The 27,961-nt window shown below is 54.1% G+C and overlaps 2 protein-coding genes across 6 annotated transcripts in view; both read left to right on the plus strand.

Annotated features, from left to right (window-relative positions):
- The window catches only part of FHAD1 (forkhead associated phosphopeptide binding domain 1), a 143,617-nt gene extending 142,400 nt beyond the window's left edge, over nucleotides 1–1,217 (plus strand). For all 5 annotated transcript variants that reach the window (XM_057557665.1, XM_057557661.1, XM_057557658.1 and 2 more), the window contains one exon: nucleotides 758–1,217. In XM_057557665.1, coding sequence (XP_057413648.1) covers nucleotides 758–874 — 117 coding nt within the window. In that variant the 3' untranslated portion in view covers nucleotides 875–1,217. The remainder of the gene's footprint in view (nucleotides 1–757) is intronic.
- A 10,097-nt stretch (nucleotides 1,218–11,314) lies between these two features.
- Nucleotides 11,315–27,961, plus strand: EFHD2 (EF-hand domain family member D2). Its single transcript, XM_057527679.1, has 4 exons — nucleotides 11,315–11,701; nucleotides 23,661–23,808; nucleotides 25,005–25,139; nucleotides 26,184–27,961. Exons 1-4 carry the CDS (start codon nucleotides 11,397–11,399, stop codon nucleotides 26,313–26,315), a joined length of 720 nt encoding a protein of 239 aa, XP_057383662.1. The 5' UTR covers nucleotides 11,315–11,396; the 3' UTR covers nucleotides 26,316–27,961.

Raw genomic sequence — 27,961 nt, forward strand, 5'->3', positions numbered from 1 at the left:
GCTGAAAGAGAGCCTGGCCTCAAAATAGAACTGGTAAGCCATCAGATCTCAGGCATCATCTCTTTTACACACACACAAGCGTGCGCACGCACACACACGGGCCGTATCTCCTCTCTGTGTCTCTGCATGTCTCCCCTGATCTCTGCTCTCTCCAGTCATGTGACAGGAAGGAATGACCTCATGGTCCCCCAGTTCAAAGGACCAGCCCAGGAAGCAAGTAGCATCTTAGAGCCCATAACCCCAAATCCTGGGAGTGACCATCTTAAAAGCCCAGCCCGTGCCAAGTGCCCGATCAGCTATGACCAGGGACAGAGTCACACACATGGCTGCCTGGAGCCGGGAGTAGTGCTCAGAAAAGGGTTAGACAGACCCCCTCGAGTATCCTGCATTTTCTCCTCCTAAGACATCAGAGACATAAGGCATTTAGTTCAGTAACAGCTTTTCGAGAGAAAGTCCATCCCAATGAATGTGCCTATAATCAGAAACTCCTGGTTCAAAAAAAGATGCAAATGGAAGACGAACACGTTATCTGTGTATCTGGAAGATTGTACACCAAAATGTGACTAAGGTTACCTGTGGGTAGTGTGATAATGGTGGATCATTTTACCTTCGTTTTGCTCACATCTATGTGTATACATAAATATTTTTTACAACAAATATTTTATTTTGAGTAAAAAAAAAAATGCCATTTGAGAAATATTCGGGGCTCTCCCTACAATTATAGAGTTTGGGCATTTGTTGCTCTTGCTTGTTGAAGGTTGGACCCAGAAAAGGCACCCCAAAGATGGACCAAGAAAGGGAGATGCTGAAGAGAGAAGTTTCCAGCAGATCCAGCCAGAGCCTTCTGCTTTCTAAACCTGGTGGAAGGAACTAGAAACGTCGTCCCGCTGGGCCTCGCGTGATCCTCCGTGAATCAGTGTAACTTTTCTGCGTCAAACTACTAAGATGCTTTTTTAGGACTTTAAAGGTTGCTACCCAAGTGTATTGCTTCCTAGACTGGTATTTTGCACAATACTGTATTTTGGAGTGTGTGAGGAGAGGGGTTCTTTTCACAGATACTACGAATGTAAACATACTCAGGCGTATGAAGAATAAGTTTGACATTCAGACTCCTAGGCCCGGTAGATACAATTATGTGTTTGGGTAGTGACAAACCCACATGTCACACCTCCAAGGAGCTCCGAGAAACCCGCAGTTGAGAAAACCCAGGGCGTGTACTGGGGCCACAGGACAGAATGGTAACCCCAGGGCTGTTGGGGCCATGGTATAGTGCATTTATATCTGAATTTATTGTAATAAATTCGAACACCAACCTGTTTTATCGCTTCCATAACAGTGCGTCATGTTTATAGGGCGCTCTGCGGTTTTCAAAACACTTCTCATCTGATCCTCTCCCAAGCCCTGGGAGGTAAATAGCATTATGTTCCCCATTTTACAAATGAGGAAGCTGAGGCCCAGAGAGGTTAAATGGCCCATCTAAAGTCACACAGCTAGTAAATTCAAGAGTTGGGTCTGGAACCCAGGTTTCTAACTCCATCTCACGCTGCCCATTCTGCCACACCAACACAGCCCAGTAGGTCAAGTCCCAGGCCATCAGGACAGACCAAGTACCCAGTCATCAAAGAGCACACACTGCCCAGGTGGACACACCCCTTCCCCATGGTGTTTGAAGAGACCCTCATTTTTGCCTTCTCTCCAGCCATCTGTTCTCTCCCTGCCTTTCTTGTATGGCCAAAGACCACCAAACAAAACAGGAGGAAGAGCCAGAAGTCATGAATATCATTATTTTTTATTTTTTAAAAGCCACCATAAAAATATTTTGATATTTTAAAACAAAATGTATTCTTTATACTGATTAAAACTAGAAGGAAATGGGACAAGTTATTTGCATGATCTTCCACTAAAGGTACCTCTTACACAGTGAGAAGAGTGAGCATCACCTGACCTTAAAAATGATCTTGAAAATCCCAGCAGTTTTCCATAAAGAACATGATATTACTTATACTGTACCATATCCCCAAAATCCAAAACAGCAATCTCCAGCACCAGAAAAGACCACTTGGTCAGGCAGTAGTTAAGTAGCTGGCTCATGTTTGGAAGCCAAATTGTGTGGGGAAAAAAAAATACTTTGGTTGAATACAAATATTTGAATTTGCGTAAGTTAAATGTAATGCCTATGTGACTCCACTGTATTTGAGGTCTTTCAAAGGACATGTTAATTTTTATCATATCAACATTGCAACCCACAATGGCAATTTCCTTTCTTCACTCCTTGAACTAGATGGTTCTTTAGGTGTCTCCTCAACCACACACCCCTTTCTCTGAGAATGCACATTCCCCAGCCAGGTTTACCCTACCTACTGCTGCTCTCTTGGCCACACGTGATTGGCTAATCGGTAGATATTCTACCCAAGCCAGACGAATCAGGTTTCTCTTCTAACCTAAGCTGGGCCAATCAGCACCTGTGCTCTTGATATTTGAAAGTGGGACACGGAGTCACCACACAGGTCATTAATGGTCCAGAGCTGAAGGTCTTGATGCAGTTCCCAGCTGGGGTGACCATTTCTCCCATTGTGTTTGGAGAAACAAAGCCAGTCTTAGAAAGAGATGGCCAGGATAGATAAGCAACAAGTAAAGACAAGAAACCAAGACCCAGGGAATTCCCTGGCGGTCCACTCTGCGCTTTCACTGCCAAGGGCCCAGACTCAATCCCTGGTCAGGGAACTAGGATCCCATAAGCCACACAGCGTGGCAAAAAAAAAAAAAAAAAAAAAAGAAGAAGAAACCAAGACGACCCCCAGAGAGACAGTGCAGCAGACACTACAAGCCCCTTAGTCATTGCCTCCCTCTACTGTATAAGCAGCACGCTAAATGCCCTCATTTCCCAGCATCCCTTGCAGCTAGACCTGGCTGTGTTGTTCAGTTCTGGCCAATGACATGCAGGTGAAGGCCCTGGGCAGGGTTTCCCTTCTGGAATTAAAGGCAAGGCTTTGCTAGGAGAAAGCTTTTTCTCTTTGTCCCTTTGCCTTGTCTCCTTTTTCTCTCCTGGAGCTCAGACTTGGAGCTAGAGCAGCCATGTTGGGGATCACCAGGTAACAAGCAAGAGACCAAAGCCCACCTCAAAGGACAATGGAGTGGAAAGACATGAAAAGCCTGGGTGGGCGCCTAGTGGCATCACTGTGCTCTGGACTGCACCTGAACTGCCTACCTCTGTACATCCTGTTGTATAAATAAATAAATCCCTATCAGTGTAAGCCACTGTGGTCAGATGTACCTGTTTGTGCTGTGGAGCAAACCACTCAAAACTTAGTGACCTAAAATGGCAAGTATTATTTCTCATGATTCCATGCGTCAAGCTGGCCACTTGTACTGGTCTGGTTGGCTTGGCTGGGGCTAGTTTAGGATGGCCTCGTGTACAATGCCTGCCCTTGGGTTCCACTAGGACTTTTTGTATCACTCAAGATTCTCTGGTTGCAAACAACAGAAATCTCCTGTGGCTAACTGAAACAGAAAAGGAGTTTACTGAAAGGAAATGAGGAAGGTTAGAAAATCAAAGGGCAAGCAAAGCTGAGGAGTCTGGACAGGCAGGAGCTGTCTTTTCTTCCCCATAGATGTCCCCTTTTTGCTTCAGCCGGTTTGAGTTTCTGTTATTTGCAACCAAAATGGCATTTACTAAGACGCTCTGCACAGCCCCAACTGGTAGCTCTGAGAAGCTACCAGCGACCTTTCTTTCCCCTGACGTCGTACCAGGGGACAACTAGGTACCTGCCGTCCCCCCACCAGAACTCCCAATCTTCTGATGCCCCAAGAAGCTAAGCCCAAAAACTTCCTTCCACCCTTGCCAATGGGGGCCCATTTGGATTCGTGACTTTGCAAATAAGGTGCCCTTCTCCAGCAACTTGGCAGAGCCAGCAGTGCCTGCTGTCGTGGAAACCGGAGTCATGAAGTGTCTGAGGAAAAAAACAGCTTCCTCCGGATCCGCATTCCGAAGTGTGTTCCTGGTAAGTGAAGAGGTTTCCAATTTTTTAGGGTCTTAGGGATGAAAGCAATACACTGACAATGAGAAGAAACCCAAAACCTGCTAATGCTAATGCTAATGTGCTCCTCTTTTTTTTTTTTCCCCATAAATTTATTTATTTATTTATTTATTTATTTATTTATTTATTTATTTATTTTTGGCCGCGTTGGGTCTTCGTTGCTGCGCACACAGGCTTTCTCTAGTTGCCGCAAGCAGGTGCTACTCTTTGTTGCGGTGCGCAGGGGCTACTCTTTGTTGCCGTGCGCAGGCTTCTCATTCCGTTGGCTTCTCTTGTTGCGGAGCACGGGCTCTAGGCATGGGGGCTTCAGTAGTTGTGGCACGTGGGCTCAGTAGTTGTGGCTCGCGGGCTCTAGAACGCAGGCTCAGTAGTTGTGGCGCACGGGCCTAGTTGCTCCGTGGCGTGTGGGATCTTCCTGGACCAGGGCTCGAACCCGTGTCCCCTGCATTGGCAGGCGGATTCTTAGCCACCAGGGAAGCCCATGTGCTCCTCTTTTTCGTACTGAGTTTCCTAAAGCAGGAGTTACGGAGCCAGGTGAGGGTAAACTCTTCCGGCTTATCAGCTTGGCCTCATTTCCATCAAGATGCACCGCCTGCATCCGTCTGCTCAGTGTCCCGAGTTATTCTGGGCCCATTCATGATCTTATGTGCCTGCTTTTGTTTTTAAACATTTTTATTTGTCCATCTGTTCCCCAGGAATCCATTGCAATGCCTCCGTCCTGCAGTGGGAAACATAAGCACACTCCTTGTTTTGAGTTTCCTCTCATCATATTGCTTTCATTCCTAAGACCCTAAGATATCGGAGGCAGGGCTTCCCTGGTGGCGCAAGTGGTTGAGAGTCCATCTGCCAATGCAGGGGACACGGGTTTGAGCCCTGGTCTGGGAAGATCCCACATGCCGCGGAGCAACTAGGCCCGTGAGCCACAACTACTGAGCCTGCGCGTCTGGAGCCTGTGCTCCGCAACAAGGGAGGCCGCGACAGTGAGAGGCCCGCGCACCGCAATGAAGAGTGGCCCCCGCTTGCCGCAACTAGAGAAAGCCCTCGCACAGAAACGAAGACCCAACACAGCCAAAAAAAAAAAAAAAAAATATATATATATATATATATATATATATATATATTTATACATATAAATTAATTAATTTTTTTAAAAAAAAGATATCGGAGGCAGAAATTTTACCTCTGGCTCAACGTGGTCTTATCGTCACAGATTAGAGGTGCCCTTTGACTGATAAGTCACTTTTATGGTTAAACAACCAGCCTTCATTCATTCCAGCAAACACCAGGTACCTACTATGCGCCAGGTACTAATGATACTGTGCTAGACCTTGGGACCTTAACCTTTGCTCCCTTTTCTTTTCACGGTCTAATCTGCTGCCTTCTTGCAAAGGAGTTGGAATCGTTAATTTAGTGGGTGTGTTGCCTGGGAGAGCTCACCTGTGACATTCCCATCCTCTTTTTTGGCTTTCGATAAGATTACTGCTGAACCTTCTCTAGAGAGAGCTGCATGCAGCAGTGACCCTCTTCTGGGAGTTTCTTTGTGCCTTTCAACAGTTGAAGTTTAATAGCTAATAATAGCCAACTTTTTAGAGTATCCTTGCCAGCCATCAGACCCTGCACTAAGCACGGTCCAGACGTTATCCCGCTCAGTCCTCACTGTCTGTATCACTCCTGTTTCATGTGTGAAGATGATGAGAAGTAAGTTGCTTGCCCCAGAGCAGGCGCATCAGAGCCCAGACTTCGTGCTCAACTGCTCCAATACATCGTTTTCCTCGGTGAAGTCCAGGAACCAGCTTGGTATCTACTGGTTGGCGAGGATCAGGTCAGCAAACGTTTTCTATAAAGGGCCATTTCCCTTTGTGAACCATGGGGTCGCTGTCATCACTACTCAACTCTGCCATTGCAGCATTGCAGTTTTATGTCCCAATAAAACTTTATTTATAAAGCTAGGCAGAGGGCCAGATATGCCAACCCGTGTTAAACTCTCACCCAGACTAGATTGTTAATATCTGCATGGCTATTTTCTGCCACACGACTACCAGGAAGACAGCTGATCATCATCTCCATCACTGAGAGCATCGTGAGCTTTTACTACGTGCCACGTGCCACGCACTAAACGAAACACTTTACATAAGTGTTCTCATTTAATCCTCTCAAGTACTCCAGGAGGAGAGAGCCATTCGAAAGGCCTCTCGACAGGTAAAACAGGCTGCCCAAGGTCACCCCAAAGGGATTTTCAAACCCAACTCCTAACCATGACACCACACTGCCTTTCGCCATCACCATGCTGCATCTGGACAACAGGAAGCTTTGCTGGTGAGTCTGGACACCTGCCTTCCACTGGACCAAGCCTGAAAGAACCAAGACTTCACGACATATCCCTTCCTCTCGGCATCCTGGTTTACTAGCCCTTCTTAGAGTCCCCTGCTTTCTTTAGTTACTACCTAAGTTCAGGTGTTCCCAGCCTAGACACCATGCTCTCTCTTTCAACCGACTTTGCCTGTCTCCGCCTTGTGTTCATTTTACAACCTTCCTTTCAGTTTGCCAAATCCTCCTGTGCCCCTGCAGCGGCCACAAGCAGTGTTTACCCGTAACTTCCTTTTACTCCTTCCACCCTGTGTGCTGAGCAGAGAGCTCTAAATGACCTCTGGGCCACATCGATGCCCAAGGGCCAGCAGGTCACCCGGCCCCAATCCCTATCTGATGCGGCTGACGCTGTCCTCAGAGGAGCAGGGGACAGACACTTGAGAGGCTTGTTGTTCAAGAGATCCTGTTAACTTTTGTGTTGAGTCATGTGCGTGCACAGAGGTGTCACTTTAGCAGCTTCTCTTTCTTGGCAGTGACCTTGAGACCTGAAATCGGGCCACCGGATGCTCTGGAGGGGACACTGAGAAAACATCCAGCCCATCCTGAGCCCTCAGGCAGAGCAGGCCATCATGCGTCCAGTCAAGCCCGATTTCTCCAACAAGGACCTTGGGCCAGGCACCGTGCAGGGCACTGAGGAGCCAAAGCTGAACCAGACAGACAGGTCCCTTCCCCCAGGAAGTTGTGCTGGGATGGGGTGGGGTAGGAGGTGTCAGATATTTTATTAACAGCTTCATTGTGGGTTGTAATAAGTGCTGAGTCCCAGCCAGAGGCGGGTTCAGCTGGAACAGTCATAGCCTCTGTCAGTCCCTCAGCACGCGGTCCAACAGATCTCACTCTTCAAACTGGCTAGTCCCGCTCTCCCCGCCCCCATCCCCACTCTTGCCCACGACCAGAAGAATTCCAGGACCAGAGCCTGGTGCCAAACACACTTAATAAATGGGTCTTGATTGCCGGGACGTAGACGCACACTGCTTCCACAGAATAGTATAAAAATCGAAATCAGCTGCCCATATTATTGCCATCTTTGGAAAGGGTCCAGGAGGGCACTGCAGATGCAACATTGCTGAGTTTTAAGCCACATGGTATACACACACACACACACACACACACACACACACACACACAGAGTCTTTGAGAGTTTAAAACAGGACTAAGACTCAGGCCTATCAGTTGTTAAAGTTGGACACAGAACCACCTGGGGTTTAACAGAAGCAGAAATCACGCTCAGATTTTTTTCCTCCAGTCTGTCCAGTCAGGCATATGCAAATAATTTGAAAGACAATTTTGGTTTTCAAGTAGGTTCAACGCATCAAGATAACCCCAAAAAGAGAGCTCACTAGAGAGATAGGTTGGTTTCTAATGACCTGCAACCACCTGCAGGTCTTGGCCCCATCGTGCCCTTTTGCACCTGCCCTGCTCAGCAGTCCCATGAGCGCCTGCCTGACAAAGCTCCCCCACCCCACCCCCCTTTGCGCAGCTTCCAGACTTTGCAGGAGGAGAGAAAGCCTCTGAGATCAACCAGGCTGTGACCCCATTCCCTGCTCTCACTCCTCCAATCGCTGCAAATGAGTATCTGGGTTGTCCCTGAACTTTGACCTCTGTGCACCTTTCTCTATCCATCACGGGTTTGCTGGTGAACACGGAGGGTTTGTGATGATTAATTAGTAAATTGGTATTTATAAAGTGCCAAGTGAATGATGTAGTTTATGAGCTGACTTTTATCTCTGCTGGCCTCCCTAATCCCTTCTTGTTTTCCCAGCACCTCAAGCTGGAGGGACCACCCAGTTCCGTCCGGCTCTGGAATGCCCTCAGAGTTCTCGCCATCTGCCCCCATCACCCAAGAGCTCTTCCCAACCCTTCCTGCGTCTCCCTCCTCTTTTTCAAAGTGCTGTTGTTTTTCTTAATATTACCTTACCCCTCCTCAAAAGACAGTTACACAAGTAGATGTGGGAGGAAGCAAAGAAATATAAGTCAACGATGACTAAGTCTGCCTAGCTCCCTTGTCGCTGGAGTTTTGTCAGAATTGGCTCTCTCTCACCCCTGCCTCTGTAAAGATCCTTTGCCAAGGGTGTGATTTTTCCTGAAGATCATTCTTTCCACATGACCAAATGCCGTAATGCATAACCAGTCCAGATCGTTTCTTTCTGCCCAAATCCATGCTTGGGACACAGCGCTCAGGGTCACTCAGAAGTGATTTCCCCTAATGAACAGGCAACTGATGGTTCCCGGAAGTTTCACCAGCAATCAGGGATCATCAGTTATCCCGGCCTGTTCTTCCCCCACTACTTCTCTGGTTTCTGAATAAGTGCTTTTCCTGAAGTCCAATGACCTTAGAAAGAAAGTTCAAATAAAATGCAGCCCCTAGCATGCATCTCTGTCTTTGGAGCGGATCAACAAGGCCTCTGAAATGAGGCAGAGCTCTGGGCAGCATGAGCTCCCACTCCATGGTCACAGAGTCTCAGGCCTCTCAACCCCTGAGCACCTGTGAGAAAATCAGCCCAAGAGGTGTTAAAAGGGCTCACCCATCCGGCAGCATTTCCTGAGCTCTGCCTGAGCATAACAGCAGCAAGGTCTGGGTGTTCTGCTCCCCTTTTACAAGATGCAGTAGGTAATGAACTGGAATTCCCCCAACTGTGCATCACGGAGCCTTCCCTCCCTCCAGAGGGTTGTGTCCACAGGAGCCAAATGGGTAATTGACCAGAGCATTTAATACATACAGCCTGTGTGATTAATTCAAACCAAAACCCCAGGTTTTTCACATGCATGTAAATTGTTTTGCAAGAAGGCAAACCCTCACCTAATCTCTTCACTGTTAAAACGTTTGCTCCCAGATGCAAAACATTTCATAATGAAGGTAGCCCTGGGAATTCCCTGGCAGTCCAGTGTTAGGGATCTGTGCTTCCACTGCAGGGGGCACGGGTTCAATCCCTGGTGGAGGAACTAAGATCCTGCATGCCTCACGGCGTTTCCAGAAAAAAAAAAAAAAGGTAGCCCTATTTCATGCAGACCCGCTATAAACCATAGGTTGGGGCAAGTTGAGGTTCATCAGATTTTTTTAAGTAATTAGCTGCTTTAAAAAGAAAGCTCAGAATTTGCAAACCCAAGCATTTGCAGGCATAATTTTTAAAGTTTTGATCTACACCCTGTCCCTAGTCTTTTGCATTCAATAAAAATACAACTATTTTGCTTCCTTGAAGGACACATATGGAAGATATAGAAACTTACCTTTTACAAGTAGCTGTACCAAGTTGCCCAAGACCAACAGAAACTTAATTCCAAGCTTTAAAAAAAACAAAATCGTGTCATTTAAGCTGAACATCTTTATTGGATTCAGAAACAATCTCAAAAATAAGTTAATGTAAATTTCATATTTTCTTGAACCCTGAAGGGTTTTTTCTCAATTTTTTTATTTTTAAAATGCCTTTTAAATTAATTCAGCAATATTCTTAAACTGTGGAAAATCAAAAAATATCAATTGAGGGTTTGTTCTGTGCAAATCAGTCTGTAACAGCTTGCTGGTTTTACATTCTCAAGTGCTCTCTGCCTCCAGAGCACTGGTTTCTTAAGCCCTAAGCCCATCTCTTCTCTGCACATTGACTGGTAGGAGATGCTTCTGCAAAGGGGTCTTGAGCATCATCCTAACATTCTAGAGCAGCGGTCCCCAACCTTTTTGGCACCAGGGTCCGTTTTCATGGAAGACAATTTTTCCAAGGACGGGGGCGGGGTGGGGGGGGAAGGTTTCGGGATGATTCAAGCGCATTACATTTATTGTGCACTTTATTTCTATCATTATTACATCAGCTCCACCTCAGATCATCAGGCATTAGATCCCGGGGGGTTGGGGACCCCTGTTTTAGAGAATAAGCACAAAGCACAGTAGTGATTCTCAAACTCCCCTGGGTGCCTGCTAAAAATGCAGATTTCTGGGCCCCATTCCAGAGATCAGTTTTGTCGGTCTGGATTGGAGCCTGGGAAGCTGAATTATTAACCAGCCCCACTCCACCCCCGCCGTGGTTCTGCTGCTGGAGGTCCACAGCTTTGCAGTTTTAAGGTGACAGACCAGACCACAGAGAGAAATTCTCTCTGGTCTCTTCCTGACACCCCATCCCTTGAGCCTTTGGAGAGGACATCTCTTCTCTGGGGTCCCCACTGAAATGGCAATATCAAGATCTCCCTGTCAGTTCCCCTAAAATTAAGTCTCAGGCGACCGCGTGGCCCAGCAGCTATTCTGCCAAGTCATTCATGTGATGTGCTGGCCCAGAGGGAAAGGGCAAGGCTCTTCTCCCTCTCGCTCTCCCGCTATCTCCGAGGACCTCTCAGGGCTGAGGCCCAGCGCCATCTCCCTCGCAGCTGCTGATGCATCCCTCTCCAAAAGATGCAGCAGCTCCACCTGCGGTTACATCTAAACGGGGGTTCCTGCTCACCGGGTGCACCTTCTTCATTACCCCCGCAACCCTCATCGAAAGCGACAGTGTGTAACATTGAGTCGTCTCCATGGCAACCGACAGGGTGTCACATCACACCGACATAGGATTACGACTCCACGGCGTGGGGATTCCAGAGAAGGGGTTGCGGGCGGCGCCCCCCTGCGCCCCAGACCCACACCCAAACTGCAGGGAAGGACCCCCTCGTCCTTCCCGCCTCGGTCCCCGGCCCCCAGCCCGACCTCTCCCGTTCAGCCGGCACAGTGAGGAGGAGAGGGGGGATGGGTTCTACGGGAGCCCCCCAACCTTACGGGGGAGGATGGTGGCGGGCCCAGCGGCCCCGGCCCACTCTAGTCGCGGAGCTCGAGCCGGAGCCCGAGCCCGCGCGGGGCGGGCTGCGCAGGGCCGGGAGCCGGGGCGGGAGCGGGCGGGCCCAGCGAGGGGCGTAAGTCCCACCTTCGGGGGCGGTGCCTGGCGCCGGGGAGTGTCAGGAAGAGGAAGAGCGCGGCCAGAGGCGGCGCGGGCGCGCGACTAGCAGGGCCCGGGGGCGAGCGCCGCGCGGGCCACCATGGCCACTGACGAGCTGGCCAGCAAGCTGAGCCGGCGGCTGCAGATGGAGGGCGAGGGCGGCGTCGAGGCCCCGGAGCAGCCCGGGCTGAACGGGGCGGCGGCGGCGGCGGGGGCGCCCGACGAGGCGGCCGAGGCGCTGGGCAGCGCGGACGAAGAGCTGAGCGCCAAGCTGCTGCGGCGCGCCGACCTCAACCAGGGCATCGGCGAGCCCCAGTCGCCCAGCCGCCGCGTCTTCAACCCCTACACCGAGTTCAAGGAGTTCTCCAGGAAGCAGATCAAGGACATGGAGAAGATGTTCAAGCAGTGAGTGCCCGCCCGACACGGTTCCCCACCCACCCCGAGAGCCGGCCTCGGCTCCCGAGCCCCCGAACCCTGGACCCCGCGCCGTCCCAGGACCCGTGCGGCCAGCCGAGCTCCCCGATCCCTGACACACCAGGGGCGGGGACCCCGGGCCCCTTCCAGATAATCACGAGGCTTCGGGACCTCCTCCCTACCACGCATATGGGTCTGGGGACCCGCGGCCCCTGGCAGGCGACCCCTCCTCACGGTGACGCTGCCCCCGATACACCGCACGCGCGCACGCGGAGTGGGGGACCCCGCGGCTCCTTCCAGATAAGCACAGGGGTCTGGAGGGTCCGGTTCTCTGGCCTTGTTAGTGATGCTTCTCCACACGCGCGCACACCGAGATTGAGGACCCCGTGGCCCCCTTTCCCCCTCCTCAGCTACTTGAATTCCCAACCCACCCCCCACAAACGCGGGTCTAAAACACCCACCCCACCCTCCAGCGCCTCAACAAAGGTGACCATTCCTTTCACTGGGGTCCTTTCATTTACTCTGCTTATCTCAGATCCCTCTCAACGTGGGTTCTGGGCCGAGACCCCTCCCCCGCGTCCCCTCCACTTATTCAGCATCTGCCAGCAAACTGTGTCAAAGACCCTTCGGCCCCTCCCACCTCTACCCTCATCCACTCCGTTAGCCAGGACCCCAATCCTTGACCCTCAGGTGATCTCCCCAGGGAGGGACCCCTTCCTCCCTGCCCCCCAACTCGGCAGGTATGTACACCCCCCCCCCGCAGCCACGTCCCTGCAGGGCCGAGTCCCCGCCTCCCTCCCCAGACCGTCCCTCCCTCCTCTTGCCCTCGCCACCCCGCTACACCCAGCAGCTTTGCAGTCACTGCCTCCCTGCTTTCTGTCAGAAGGCCCCATCTCTCCTTGCCTCCCTTCCCCCACTGCGTGCCCCCTTCCCTCCCCACGCAGGGTCCCTGACACCCCACACCTTCCGCTCTGACTTGGCTGGTAGCTCTCACCTCTGCCTTTACTCCATCCTTAAATTCCACACCCCCAAAAAAAAAAAAAAAAAAAATTCCACACCCCCATGCCCTCAGCAGGTTGGACAGGTCCTTCCTGGCCTCTGGGCTTCCCCCTCCCCCAACACAAAAACTTTCAATCTCTGTGAAATGACTGGAGAGAAAGGCTTCCAGGTCCCCTTCTGGTCCAACCCTGCGTTCACCCAGTTGGAATTGAGATGGTCAGCCATGCTGCCGCACCCCGAGCAGCTGCGGGAGCCTGGGGCGGGCGTGAAGGTACTCAGCCCGCCTCCCTTTGGTATTCTTCCCTGCCCACCTCCTGTTGCCCGTCCCCCCTGCCCCTGGCCCCTGGAGGGGAAAACAGCCCAGGGGTGTGATCTGGAGTAGATCTGAAAGTGGATCCAAAAGGTAGAACCGTCCTGAGGCCAAGTCTCAGGGGAGGGAGTCAGGAGGTCTGGCAGCCCAAGGTCGAGAGAGAGGGGTGCTGACCCCACCTTGGCTGGGACAGTGTGCCCGGGCCGCAAGCAGGAAGCCCGGGGCCAGGCGGAGGGTTTTGCAACCCCCCAGCTTGAGAAAGGCTCTTTCCCACTCCTCACTGCTTGCTGTGACCGCTGCTTCTGCATTTGGCCCCAGTGCAGGGGAAGAGGCTTTTGGTTCTCAGACCTGGATGGCTGGGAGCCCCACGTTTTTCCGAGGGTCAGCCTGGGATGGAACTGAGTCCTTAACCCCACTCCAGGCCTCTGCATGGAGACCCCTGGGCCTTGAGAAGCCTGCTTCTTTGGCTCCAGGGTCTTGTCTGGGAGTTCTTCTCAAGTTTCTTCCTGATAAAAGACTGGCCCTATCAGGAGAGCAGGAGTTCCAGGAGCGCAGCCTCAATTGAGGGCAGTCGGAACTTCCTTATAGATTCTGCCCCCCCCGGGGAAGTACGAGGGAGATTATTCAAATGCGGCCACGATCCCTGCATTCTCAGTGCCGCAGGACTAAGGAGCTCCTCCATTCCTCCCAGCAGCCCCATGACATAGAACTGTCACCACCGTGGCGCAGTTGGGCAGTCTGGGCACAGAGCAGTTAGGTAACTTGCCAAGAATACACAGCTCAAAAATGATGGAGTCATAATCTAAACCCAGGTCTGTGACTCCAAAACCCATGTTCTTCCCTGCTGGGTTTCCCATCGCAGACGTCTGCCTCCACGCGGGGAAACACGCCCTGCCAACACCCGCTTCCGTGTGCATGGCTGATTTTCTACCACATGGACCCACCACCAGAGTCCTCCTTCTCTTAGGCTTCATCCCCTCTACGCCCAACAAAAAAAAGAAGGAGCTGTTTGGAGAACCCAGACACACCAAATGAGCAGGGACTTGGGAGGCTGCAGCTTGGTTGGAAGGGGCGTGCGACTAGGGGAATGGTCGTGAAGCTGCATCTGCAGAGCAAGCTCACTTTTTACAGAGGCTGTTTTGGCTGTTAGTTTGACGAGGGGTACTTTGTTGAAAATTGCGGGGAGCTGAACCCCTGGAAGCCCCCTCTTGGCACCACTACTGCTCGATGGGGTATTGGCAGGGGTGAGGGGGGCAGGAAGGGGTCAGGGAGCTTCTAGGGAAGGAAGTGCCACCAGCCGGGGGGCCCTGGCGTGGATGGAAGGCTGCAGATTTTGTATTCAAGGAAACAAGGCTTCACTGTGCCAGCCGAGCCCAGCCTGTGAACAGCCAACAGACAGGCTCTCATGGAGGACAAAACCCGTGTTCTGCTTCTGCTGTCCAAGAGGTGCTGCAGCCTCCTGGGTCCAAGCAGGGCCCAAGGATCACAGCCGGGGCTCTGCTGGGACACTTCCACCCTGATCTGCAGCTCCCATGGCAGAGGGGAGGGGAGCCTGGGCCCCCGGGAAGCCATCCACCAGAGCAGAGTGCAGGAGTTGGGAGAGGGCAGAGGGAGCTGAGAGCTGGACTTGTCTTGGAGGCCAGGAGCTGGGAAGTGGGGCTTTGTCGTGGCTCTGCCACTAAATTACCTAGTCTGCCTGCCCTCTCTGGGCCTCAGGCTTGCCATCTGTAAAAGGAGCCTGATGTATCTGATGATTCCCAAAGGTGATTCACCAATGACTTCCTTATTTCTGAGTGGTCCTGAACCCTCCCGGATGGCAGAACTGCCTTCCGGGGTCTTCCAGTGCATCCATTCAGTGATCATCAGCAGATACTTCCTAAGGATGGAGATGGAGGGAGAAGAGAGGGGGCAGCGGGAAGATAGACGGGCTCTCCGTCATCGCTGACCTCACGCTGCTGGTAGTTTCCATCTGGGAGAGACCTCCAGGGTTGTCACCAACGCTTCCCCCCCATTTTACAGAAGAGGAAACTGAGGCCCAGGAAGGTGGAGTGACATTCATGGGGAGGTTTTCAGTGGCTGAAGCAGAGCATCCTTGTCTATACAATGGGAAAAGTGGTCCCTGCTTCTCGAGGTGGGACAGGGGGGAGGTGATGCATGCAGAGCTCTGGCACGGTGCCTGGCACCTGGAGGCGCCTGGACTCTCAGTCCTTCCTCCTCTTGCAGCCTCAGGCTGCACCCGTCGCCTCTAATCCGACCCTCTCCCCTCCTCTGTCTGCCCATCCATCCAGGGCTGCTCTGGAACCCTCCAGGCAAGGGGCAGTGGTGTGGACCCAGAGGGCAGCCACCTCTGGCCTGGCAACAGCCTGCGTGGGGCTCTGCGGGGTGGTGTAAGCCGAGACCTGCCAGAGAGGAAGGCAGCCATGTAATTCTGAACCTGCCGTGGAATCCGAGGAAGATGTCCTAGTTCCCTGCCCTGCCCAGCCTCGTCCCCAGCCACTTCACCTCATGACCCCTTGCGTCAGAGAAGAGGGGGGCTTCCCTCTCTTCTTGTCACCTTGCCCTCCCCTCCTCTCCACCCGCTCCGCCTCCCTGGTGTCGCCTCAGGCTGTTGCAGCTCACAGCGCCACCCCCTCGTCCTTCCTGGAGGACTGTCTGGTGCAATGGTTAAGGGCAGGGCCTTTGGAGTCAGCCGCCCTGGGTTGGAATCCCAGCCTTGGGCCCTGGGGCAAGGCACGTAAACCCTTCTGAGCCCGGGTTCCTCACCCTGGAACAGGGAGAATAACAGAACCCACCTCACAAGGTTGTTATGAAGTGCCTGGCACAAAATAAGTACTTTCCGAGTTCCTGTCACCACCATCCCCAGCCCTGGTGGTGGTGCCTAGCACGGAGATTGCTCCACAGAAGCAAGCCACTGGCTGACTCCACTTACCCCCCACGGAGGTGCCCGGCCTGCCAGGCTGGCAAGAACCCTCTTGCTTTGGGCCGGAGTGACGGGGACCCAGCATGAGAACCTTCTTTCCCTCCTGCTGAACCGACACTTTGATTGACAGCTACATATGGCTTTGATAAATCACAAAAATGGGAAACCGACTTCATTATCACTTAATTACGTGGAAGGCAGGTGGCAGAAAAAAGGGCAGCGCAAACAGCAGCCCTGGGATGACACAAAACTAGGACTCCAGCGCCCGTCTGCCACCGCCCAGCTGGATGACTCTGGATGGGGTGCTCCGCTTCTCAGAGCCTGTTTCCCCTGGGGCTGAAGAACCTGCCTGGTAAAGTCCTGAGGATTAAGTTTAAAAAGGTCCTGGGGAATTCCCTGGAGGTCCAGTGGTTAGGACACCGCCCTTTCACTGCCGAGGGCCCACGTTCAATCCCTGGTCTAACAAGCCTGACGGTGTGGCCAAAAAAAAGTCCTGAGCCTTTGTAAAGAGCCCACCATTGTGTCTGGCCTGTGGGCTATTAAAAACATAGACGATGATTTTGAAAAGCTTAAAGTCCATTCCTTTGATCATATTTTATTAAGTTTCTGTGTGCAAGGTCCAGAGAATTAAGGGGAAAATAGAGTTCCTGCCCTCGAGAAGCTTAAAGTCTCACGGAGAGCAGTGGCATAGAGGGGTCTTTGCGGGGATAGAGAGGATGGGCCCGCCGGGCTGGAAACGGCAGGTTCCATTTCCTTATTTCTATGACGAGGAGTGGAAGTTCTCCTGAGGGATGCCATGCCGACGGCCCTCCACAGCCAGCCCCCTGCCGCCGCGCCCTCTCCTTGTTAAACGGAGCCAGTTGAGCCTGGTGTGTTATTTCAGGAACTGAACTTCATCCTCACACCAGCCCAGTGAGGTGGGTGCTGTCATTATCCCCATTTGCCAGATGAGGAAAGCAAGGCTCGAGGTTATAATAAGTGGCAGGGCCAGGATTCGAACCAGGTCTGCCTACTGGGAGCTCCCGAGGCCAAGTGAGGGCTGCATTTATGGTTGGGGGACAGGAGGAGTCCCAGAGCCTCGGCAGTGGTCGGGGGAGTCCTCTGGGGGTTCAGAGGTTGGGCCCTTCCCCCTGCAGCAGCCAGGAGCCTGCCTTTCTGGGGAGAAGCCCCACCCCTGGGGAGGGAGGATTTCCCGAGCCTCGGGCCTGTCCTCTGCTCTCCTACTTCCCTTCTGATTCTGAGTCACCTCTCCTTTCCCTCCCCCCAGGGACTTTTGGTTCCCTTTTGGTTTGCACCTTCCGGCCTTCTCTCCTCTGTGCCTCTGGGTTCAGGGCCTGGCTTCAGCTGTAGGAGACCCAGCCCTGCTGCCTGGGGCCCTTTCTGCAGGGCCAGCCCAGCCAGGGGCAGGGTCGCCCTGTGGCCTCAGCAGGGACAGTCCCCACAGCCTCCAGAAGCCAAGTTCCCTCTGACTGCCCAGCAGCCTGCCCCTCGGCAGACTTCTGCTTTTCAAGGTCTCTAGAGAAACGAGGGTTCCGGTCCAGAAAGGTGCAGCCGGACGGAGCCGGGCCCAGGGACTCCTGAGCTGTGCGGAGACAGAGGGCCCCTATGGCCTCTCCATCCCAGGCACTTTGCCCCTTGTTTAATCCTGTCTCAACATCCTGGAAGATGGTCATCACCCCTTTCATAGATAAGAAGACTGGGTCTCAGAGAGGTTTCCGTGACTTGAGGAGTGGAGACGACAGGATTTGAACTAGGGTCCTTCTGACTCCCAAGTCCCTTGCTCCCATGGGACCCAAGGAGAGCAGCACCGGTGTCACCCCGGAGCTTGTTAGAAAACTCAGATGCTCAGGCTCCACCCCAGGCCTACTGGATCGGAATCTGCATTCTAACAAGGCTCACCAGGTGTGCGCATTAAGGGTTAAGAAGCATTGGGCCACCCCATAGCCATCTCCCTGCCACGTTACTTAGTCTGGGCAGTGAGGGGAAAACAAGAGGGAAGATTAAGTTAAATAGTAAACACTGGGTTGTATTAGACATTCAGTGAATGTTCTTTGCAATCACTATTATAATGAGAATTATTATTAAGTGCAGGCAGGGAAGGAGGCAGCACAGGGGAGAGCCGGGGGGAGACCCACTGCTGAAACTACATGTGGATGGAGCTGCCCTCCTAGGATGGGCTCAGCATGAGGTGCTTGAACTTGAGGTTATAGGACGTCCCCAAGTTCTGACAGCGCCCAGCAATTGCCATCAGCCTAGGGGGCCCCCACTTGATCCTTGGACTTACTGGAAAGCTGTGGAGGAGGCGTGAGCACCCCCCCAGCCACACACTCACCCGTATGCACTCACACACCCTCTCCTTGGCTGACACAGGGCAACAGATCAAGTGTCAGACTCCGCAGATAGGACTGGAGGAAGTGGTGCGAGGCTGGGCTTTCCCCTCATGAGTCAGGCAGTCTGGGGGTGGGACAGTGCAGGAACGGATGGGTGCTGCCGGCCGTCATCACCGAGCCTGTGGGCGTCCACCTGCACCTGCCTGTAACAGCTAGCAAGGCCAGAATTTCCCTGTTGTCCAGAACTTTCCTGCCCCAAGCGACCTGCCTTCCCATTTTGCAGGACAAAGAGTAGAGGCCTAGGAGCCTCTGGGGCCTCCCCAGATAGGATGGGGGAAGACCAGGTCTGTGAATGCTGAGAACAAAGCCAGGTGGGCCTGGGGGCTCAGTGGTCCATAAACACCACTCTCTCCAGCTGTCTGTCCTCCTGGGGACCCCCATGGGCAGAGGGGCCATCAGCAAAGGCCTGGGATGGGAACTAGAAGGGAGAGAATTGGGGTCCCCTATGCTCCCAAATCAACTGTTCCCACCCTCCCCTTGTGCAGCAGCTGTGATAACTCCTCCTCACTCTGCTATCAGACTGTACAGCACAGGTGGCGGGTGGGGAGGGTCGTGCGTGAGGAGCAACTTTCTAATAGTTCCAAAGCCAAAATGTGCTGCTTTGGGTAAGCAGTGAGCTTCCCATCCTTAGAGGTATTCAAGATGCCAAGCAGGAAAACTGCATTGTGTATCTGACCCTCATGAATGGCTAAATGAGGTGGCCTCCAGTATCCTTCCCAACCTGAGTTTCTTTGGTGCAGGGTCTGTAGGCATCAGGACATAGCATAGTAGTTAAAAGCACATGTTTTTCATCAGGTCAGGGTTCTGATCCCAGGTGTGCCCTTGTCGGCTATGGTCTTGGCCAAGTCACTTTCTCCCTGAGCCTCAGTCTCCTCGTCTGTAGTATGGGGATATTTATGCCTGCTTCACGGACTTCCTGTGAGGATCTGATACAAAACACTTGGCACGGTGCCTGGCACATAGTAAGTGCCCAGCCAAGAGCAGCCACTAATGATAATATTGTTACGAAATGAGGGCAAGCCCTGCATGCCGTAGGAGCCGGCCGCTGCTCACCCCCATATCTCCGGGTTATCAGAACCGGGGGAGGAGGAGCCGTCAGCCGGATGGGACCTGCAGCCCAAAGGGGCAAAGTCTGCGTGGGTGGTGGCCGCTGCTCCACTTTCAAGGGCAAATGGGAGGGGATTTCGTCACCAGCATCCGGGACGGCAGCTGCTGAGCCCTCCCCATTGAGAACTATTCAGGGGGAGGCTCAGGGGGAGGCGGGTAGGAATGTGGGCATAGCACCAGGTGCAGCAGCCTCCCTCCAATGCTGGAGAAAAGTGCTGAGCTCCCAGCCCAGGAGCTTTGTTGTCAGTCCTGCCAGATGGAACTGGCCCTCCCAGGCAGGCCCCAAGCCTCTCCTCTCAGCCCAGTCTCCCCCAGCCCTGCAGGCTTGAGAATCTGGGACCCTCCATGGGACCTCCTTCCCAAGAAGAAAGCAGGCAGGCAGGGAGGAAAGCTTACAACTTTGGGAATCTTGCTTTTCTCCAGCTGTGTGACCCTGGGCTGCTTGCTACCCACTCTGGGCCCCAATTTCCCTACATGACATGAAGGGGGTAGACCAGGCATCCAGGCGGATCTTGGGTACGGACTCTTTTCCTGGATCCTCTGAGCTACCTGCAACCTCAGCTCCAGCTCAGGGAGAGGGCTGAGGGAAGAGAGGCTGTCCCCAGTCAGGGATATATGCCTGTTTCCAAGCATCTTAGAACACCCTTCTCTCCTGGGTTGCCAGTCATCCTCCTCCTGGTGGCACAGTGACAGTCTCCCCCTTTGTCACTTCCCTCCCTGTCAGAGGAGGAACAAGAGAGTAATCCAGGACCGAGGCTTCTCTCTCTCTCTGCCCAGCAAGAGAGCAAAAGATTCTGTCCTGCTGTCTTTTCACCTCCCCAAGTGGCGGGGTCCTTGAATCAGGCCTAATGGGGGTGGGGGAGGGAAGTAGGGAGACCTTCAGAGAAGATGCTGGAGGGACCTCTGGGTCATCATGTCCACTCCCCGCCTCCAGGCCAGTCTACAACAAGCATTTCCTCCCCGCCATGCACCATCAGGACTGGTGCCTGAGGGAGAAATTGTATTTTTTACCATTATTATTCTCATTATCAACACCATTTTTATATTATATGTGCAAAGTATTTAACTAGTATCTAGCACATAAAACGTTCTCAATAGCCACTATTCTAAAGAAATTGCAGGTTTTAAGCACGTACTATGTACTAGGCATTTTACATCCACAATCTCCTTTATCTCAAATCCTAAAGGTAGATGTTACCGATAATAATAATTTAGTAGTAGTAGTACTGTAGTTACTGTGTAATGATTAAGTACTTATTGTGGGCCAGCCTCTGTGCTAAGAATCTACGTGGATCATCTCTTAACTCTTGCCGCAAGCCTGGGATGGGTCTGATCTCCATGATGTAAATGGGGGAATTGAGGTTCATAGGGTCATGGGACTTGAGCAGAGTCACCTAGCCAGCAGGTGGCAGAGCTGGGTTTGGACTCAGGTTAGTCTCAGCAGAGCTGCTGTGAGCACAAACCTCCAGGGTTTACCCAGGAACCTAGCTAATCCAATGACCCAGAGCCCACCCACGTCACAGCCCAGGGCACATGGTAGATGTTCACTCCCCCGGGGGTCTTGCAGGAACAACCCCCTCCAGTGTGGCCAGCCCCTGCATTGTCCCCCTGGGAGCAGGAGCCCGGAACCAGTAATTGATTGATGCTTGATTGACACAGGCAGCGGTTCACGCCGCGGTTTGAGCTGCAGCCCAGCCAGGCCTGGGAGCTGCCAGAGACCGAGATCCAGAGCCCAAGTTTCTGTCCAAGTTTGGACACTTTATCTGCACTTCCTCTGAAACTGAGCCACCCCTGGCTGCAGGAGTAACCCTTGAGCAGTAAATAAAGCTGAGGCTCAGGAGAGGCAGGTGGGGCGGTAGAGAGAGTAGAGTGTGGGACTCACAGGGATGGGCGTCTGAACCCTTGGCCAGTGACCAAACCTCTCCAGCCCCTGTCCCCTAATCAGTCACATGGGGACATAACTCTAACCCCCCCAGGATTGCTGAGCGCAGAGATTGTAAAGAGAAAATGCCTGGCACATAGTAGGAGCTTTATAAAAGTAACGAAGTCTCGTGATAGTGCTGGTAGCTGCAGTTTCTGGAGCCAGCGCTGTGCTAAGTGCTTGTCACGTGTGAACGTACTCAGTCCTCGCAGTGACCTTACGAAAGAGTCACCATCATACCAGGGGTTCTCTGCCTTGGCTGGAGGCTCGATGACACAGTCTCCTGGAACCCAGGCAGTCTGCTCCAGCCCTGACATGTCATCATTGGAGCCCGAGTTCAGAAAGAGGCGGGGGCTTTGTCTTCCTCAGGGACGCTGAGGAGCGGCATCCGTGTGACTTGCCCCGGGAAAGACTGACTCCCTCACGTGGCCACGCTCCAGGGCTGCTCCAGTACCGGTCACTAAGGCTCGTGCAACAGCCACCCAGCCCCTAACCACTGGCAAACAGGCTCCAAAGATGGAAGGGGGGGCTCCGCTGTGCCCCCCACAGGGCCCCTCCAGCTCTAAGCGGAGCCTGGACCACGGGATCGTTGGCCTCCCTGACCCTCCCGAGTCCCACAACCCTCCACCACATCCTCTCGCATCTGCTTCCGCCTCGGCTGTGGCCACTGCTCCCACCCCGGCCCCTTTCACCCCGTGATGGGGGAAAAGATCTCAGGACCCTGTGTTCCCTGCAGGGTTCCCAGAGACCTATCTTCCCTGTGCTGCATCACTTCCAACCACTGACTCACTTGCTCATGAACTATTTTTGCCCCTTGCACAAATGCTCTGCTCAGCGCTCCAGGCAGATGTCTCTGTCCTGCTGGCAACCCCAGGACATGGGGTGGGGGGGAGGGGGGGCGGGGCCCAGCAAATGTGCAGGTTTATGAGCCCTACTGATGTGGGGTAGAAGCCCAGCCCCTTCCTTTACTGCTGTGTGACCTTGGGCAGGCCACTTAACCTCTCTGAGCTTCCATTATAAAAGAAGGTTATTATGAAGATTAAGTAAAATAAAGTATGGAAATTTCCCAGCACAAAGATAGATTTCAAAAAGTGGTTGCTGTCAGATGTCCATAGTCGTGTGAAGTTTATGTGTAATTAGAGATGGGGGAAGGGAATTGGGAAGCCCTGTAGAGGCCACAGGAATGAGATGTGTGTTTATGTAGGAACTCCAAGTCTCCAGGAAGTTTCTGGAACTCAGCCCCTGTATGTCATATTGCTGTCACCAGCGCTGCCACCCAGCCATCTTGAGGCCTCGGGGACTGCACAAGTTTCTTTAGGCTCAGAAGGCCCATTTGGCCAGTGCTGAGATGACTCTCCCCAGCCCACCAGGAGACAGTCAGGGCGGTTGCTTGGTTCGCCTGATAAGAGGCCTGGCTGGGCCGTGGGAACAGCACCCACATCTGCCATGCTGTGTGCTCCCGGCACGAGCAGCACCTCCCCAGCCAGGGGACGGGCCTGGAGCCCAGCTCTGACCCAAGCTCTTACCACAAGGAAGCCAGTCGAGTGAGACGTTTAGACTCTGCCCCTCACCCTGTCCATCTCTCTGCCAGGCTGTTGGTGGTAGAAAAAAGAGACCTGAAATGTGCAGGGCAGAGGCACGGTCATCACGTAATCACTGTTCCAGGTCTTTCCAGCCACCCAGCTGGATCCCCGCCGCTCGCTGCAGGCACCCTGCACAACTTGTTCCCAGAACACACCCCAGGCCACCTTCCAGAAAACTAGAAGTGGCCCCTCCCTCCTGTGACCTCTGGCCCTACCCTGAGACATGTGGTACCTTCTGCTTCCCTCCTGGGTGGGAACAGGGAGAGGGGGAGAGATGGAGCCAAGATGTCCCTCGAGTGCCTGTGGAGGTACCTGGAGATGTTCAGTGAGTTCTAACATCAGGGCCTACCGTCCCAATCCTCACCCCCATGGTATTGTAAATTCTCCCTCCCTGCTTGTTCACATCTCATTCAGTAGAGAGGGGCTGTGGTTTCCGCTTCCTTGTGTAGCAGGTAAATTTGGCCAAAAGTTAGCACTGTTCAACGTGTAGGAGGCTGCCAGGTCACGTGGTGAGCTCCCCATCATCAGAGGTAACCAAGCAGTAGCTGGGCCTCGAATCGGGATTCCACCTGGGCCGAGGTCCTCTCCAGCTGTGATAAGATGATGTGTTAGTGGGAGGTAACTTTTGAGCCCCCAGGCTCCTTTTACTCTGGCTTATGACCACCCTGGTCAGGTATGAGGTGGCAGGATGTCCTTAGGCCTCTCCCTTTGCGCTCACAGGTACGATGCCGGCCGGGATGGCTTCATTGACCTGATGGAGCTAAAGCTCATGATGGAGAAACTTGGAGCCCCCCAGACCCACCTGGGCCTGAAAAACATGATCAAGGAGGTGGATGAGGACTTTGACAGCAAACTCAGCTTCCGAGAGGTGAGCCCCACTCCCCGTGGGGGGCAACACCGGGGGGTGGGGAGAAACTAACCCCTCTTTGTCATTGAGCGACTTTGTCGTGAACAGCCACTGTTGAGTGGCTGAGAGTTGGCTGAGTGAGGTTTCAGCGGATCCTAGAGCAGGTACCTGGAGAGGTTCTGAGATGCCTAAGTGAGAAGGAGGCATCCATTCCTTCATGCAGTGAGCACTTATGGAGTGACTTCTGTATACCTGACCCGGTGTGGGCTGTGAGAGTACAGAGAAAGGCCCTGTGCTCCAGGGGTCCTGGCGTGTAGAGGGGGAGATGCTCAGAGAGTGAAATAGGATGCTGTGATTCAGGAGAAGAGGGGACAGATGAAGGAGGGACATGCACTGCAGGTCCGAGAGGAGCCGGGCGCTGAGCCGGGTGACTTCACACTCCGAATCTCACTCAGGCCTCACTCTGAGACAGGAACCACGAACCAGCCTGTTTGCTGGAGGAGGAAGCAGAGGCTCAAGGCCAGAGAGCAAGGGCACTGGTCCCCGGGCAGCATAGGGTTAAATGCCAGAGGTGGCCTCTGGAGAGTCAAGGCTCAGGCTGCGCCTTGGAGAACTAGCAGGAAGCACAGAAGAGGCAGGGCGAGAGAAGGGGTGGGGGAGGCGCCTGGGGGAGCCAAGTCCAGGGAGGAAGGTGCGAGCAGCACACGATGATGGTTTGGAGCCCGGACCTGGGTTCAAATCCTTCCTCCATCGCTTTCTGGTGCTGAGATTGGGGCAGGTTTTTTCTTGCCTCTGAGCCTTCCTCGCTCTGTAAAACAGGCAGAGTCATGTACCTTTAGGACTCAGTAAATGGAATTTAGAGCGGATTGGTTTGGGGAACAGTGGAAACAAAGGTAAGAGGTAGGTTGAGGCTTTTAACGGGAGCTGAGCGTGGGCAGAGCAGCCTGCAGTAGCCCCAGTCCTGGGGGGGGGGGGGCAGGAGACAGGTCACCTAGCCTCCCATCGTACAGATGGGCAAACCAAGGCCCAGAGAGGGAGGGAAGCGACAGCCTGTGCAGGACACAGAGCATGGAGGACGGAGAGCCCAGACCTCCAGCTCCCAGGCCTGTGAGTACCGCCTTTCCGGGGAGGCCTGCAGCTGGCCCCGGGTGTGGCCAGGCTCTGGCCCCTTTCCCTCTCTCCCTGACAACATCAGTGTTCTGTTCTCCCTGCTGCAGTTCCTCCTGATTTTCCGCAAGGCAGCGGCTGGGGAGCTGCAGGAGGACAGCGGGCTGCACGTGCTGGCCCGCCTCTCCGAGATCGATGTGTCCACCGAGGGCGTCAAGGGGGCCAAGAGCTTCTTTGAGGCTAAGGTAAGGAATGGGAGGAGGTGTGGAGCCCAGGGTGGGGTTGCCCTGACCCCCGCTCGAGGACAGGTGTGGCCGGGGTACACCGGGACCCTGAGTTAGCTCAAGGGTCAGTACGTCCCTTTCCTGTCCCTGCTGAGACCGCAGACAGGAGGTGGGGAGCTGACGCCCCTCCTGGGTCGGTCAGGGCCCATGGCACTCCTGGCTTCCGTCCCCTCCCGTCCGGCCTGTGATCCTTTCCAGCTTCTCTTTCTCTCCCTGCCCCAGAGGTGGGTGAGGGAGGGGTGTGTACTCTTGAAGAGGTGACAGGGGCCACTTTGAGCTGCCCCAGCCCTGTACCCGGAGCCACTACCCGCAAAGGACTGGGCCTTAAAGAGGGGGCCCGGGAGACAGGAAGCAGGCCCAGAAACACAGCACTGGCTTCCGGGGCCTCTCGGAGACACTAGCCCCACCAGCCCCAGCCGGGAGGAAGTATGATGGGCCCCAGAGGCCACCGCCATGCACAGTACCCTCCCCTTTCAGCACACGCTCAGATGGAGGGGACAAGTATGGTTCCTGGATCCTGCCCTCCCCGGGCCCCAGGGGCCCCTGCCTGTTCTTGCTTCTCCCCCTCCCCATGTTAGCTAAGAACATTCCTTCTAGAGGCCTCCTCCCACCTCCCTCTGGGCTTCTAGGGTTGATGGGACGTTTCCGGGTTCATCAGTGGGACCAGGTGTGCGTCTGGGCTTCCCAGGACAGGGGACAGGATAAGAATAGCAGCTTCAGAAGCTCGCATTTACAGGACCCGTGCTCTGCAGCAGCTACTGAATATGTCTTCTCTCTTTCAATCCTCCCAACGCATCCATGAGGTCGCAGTTATTGAGCGCCAGGCTCTAAGTGGAAGAACTGAGGCTCAGAGAGGGGACTGAAGTGCCTGGCCCAGGACCAGGCTAGTGGGAGGCAGAGCTGTGTGTGCATAGGGGAGGGGGACAGTGGAACCAGAAGAGACCCCGGAGAGAGCCCCCTCCGGCCCTGAGCCGCCTCTTCCCCCGGTCCTGGACCCCACCCCAGGTCCAGGCCATGAACGTGTCCAGCCGCTTCGAGGAGGAGATCAAGGCGGAGCAGGAGGAGAGGAAGAAGCAGGCAGAGGAGATGAAGCAGCGGAAGGCGGCCTTCAAGGAGCTGCAGTCGACCTTCAAGTAGCGAGGCTGCGCCCCACCGCCTGGCCCCGGCCCCGGTGCCCGGTCCCGCTGGCGAGGGTGGCGAGGGCCGGCAGACCGGAGGCCAAGCCTGATCCTCGGCTCTGTCTGAAGGGACCGTGCTAAAAAGCTACACGTGTCTGTGAACGAGCCGGCTGAGGGGTCTCCCAGAGCGGCCCGGCCCCTCCCCGCTCCCTTCCGCTGTTCCTGAGGCCCTGACACCAGCCGCCTCCCTGCCTGGCCCAGCCCTCCCTGGCCAGTCCTGCACTTCTCGCCTCCTGGCCGCCCACTGCCTGCTCCAGCCGCTCTGCTCCCGGCTCTAGGGCGCCCCCTGCCGGTGGGCTGCTGCACACACACTCCTCTCCTCCCTGTGCCTCTCGCTTTCCACCTCCTCCTACCCCCGCAGAGACTACCTGCCCTTAACCCACAGGCTGCACTTGCCCCTGGGGCCCTTGAGCGCCCCCCCTTGATTGGGGGAGCAACAGATGGCAAGAATCGTGGCCGGCCCCATAGAGCTGATTGGTGGCACCCAGGCTCCCCATCACCAGCACCCGTTCCTCTGGCCCTGCCTCCTCTCTCTGCTGGAATCAAGGGGGGACTTCTATCTTGGCGAAGGGACCCAGGCCCCTGGCACCCCATGCTGGCAGGGAGACCCCAGCTCTCTGGGGCCCAGCCAGGCAGGGTGAGGGGGCAGCTGTGCCAATCTACCTCACGGGCCCACACTCTGCCGGCCGTGCCATGGATTGTGGGCAGGGAAGGCTCTGGGGGCAGAAACACCAGTCCCTGGTTCCCCCCGCCCCTTTCCCTGGCCCAGAACAGCCTGAGGGTCTCTGGAGAGAGGAGGGTGGGGAGGAGGGATTGGCCCCTCCATAGGGAAGGAAACCAGCACGTCTCCATTCTCCAGGAGGCGTCCAAGAAGTGCTTTAAGTGGTTTGCACGGACCAGGTGGTGGGGAGCAGGGGGCCTGGTTCAGCTCTTTCACGCCATCCTTCCCCAAGTGACATTCACCGCCTTGTCACCAGCAACGGGACCTGTCCTGTCACACCCACCCCCTGAGGGAGCATGGGGAACCCAGCCCTCCCCGTGCCCATCCCCAGATGGGCCGCGGCCAAGCCTGTGCCACCGGCCCGGCCCTGCGCGGCTCCCGATGTGCTCGCTCACGTGTGTGCGTGTCTGTGTGTACGTGCATCTGTGTCCATTGCTGTGTCGTGAAGCTGTGCCCGTCCCCCAGTCCAAACAAGTGAATGGCCACTGAGGCCACAGTTATGCAACTTTCAGTGTGTGTTGTGACAGCGTCACTGCTTTTTAAACTCGGTAACTCTTTATTTTAGTAAAATGCCCCAAGAGTCCACAAAACTCCTGTTGGACTTGCAGAGTTGGACTTGCAGAGGTTTTATTTTTTTGGCCTTAGAATCTGCAGGAATTAGGAGGTACTGACCCCAGTGCAGCAGCCTTGGCCCTGGATTGCGTTTGCCTTAGCGGATATGTTTATACAGATGAATATAAAAAGTTCTTTTTCTTTTGGCTTATTGCTTTTTTTTTTTCTCTCTTCCCTTCTCACCAAAAACGAAAAAGGAAAAAAAAAAAAAAGGCTACTTCTTCATTCGGTGGTACGATTATTTTTTTTAACTAAAATAAGATAAAATTCTA

The sequence above is a fragment of the Balaenoptera acutorostrata genome, chromosome 1 (assembly GCF_949987535.1).
Source record: "Balaenoptera acutorostrata chromosome 1, mBalAcu1.1, whole genome shotgun sequence".
Classification (NCBI taxonomy): Eukaryota; Metazoa; Chordata; class Mammalia; order Artiodactyla; family Balaenopteridae; genus Balaenoptera; species Balaenoptera acutorostrata.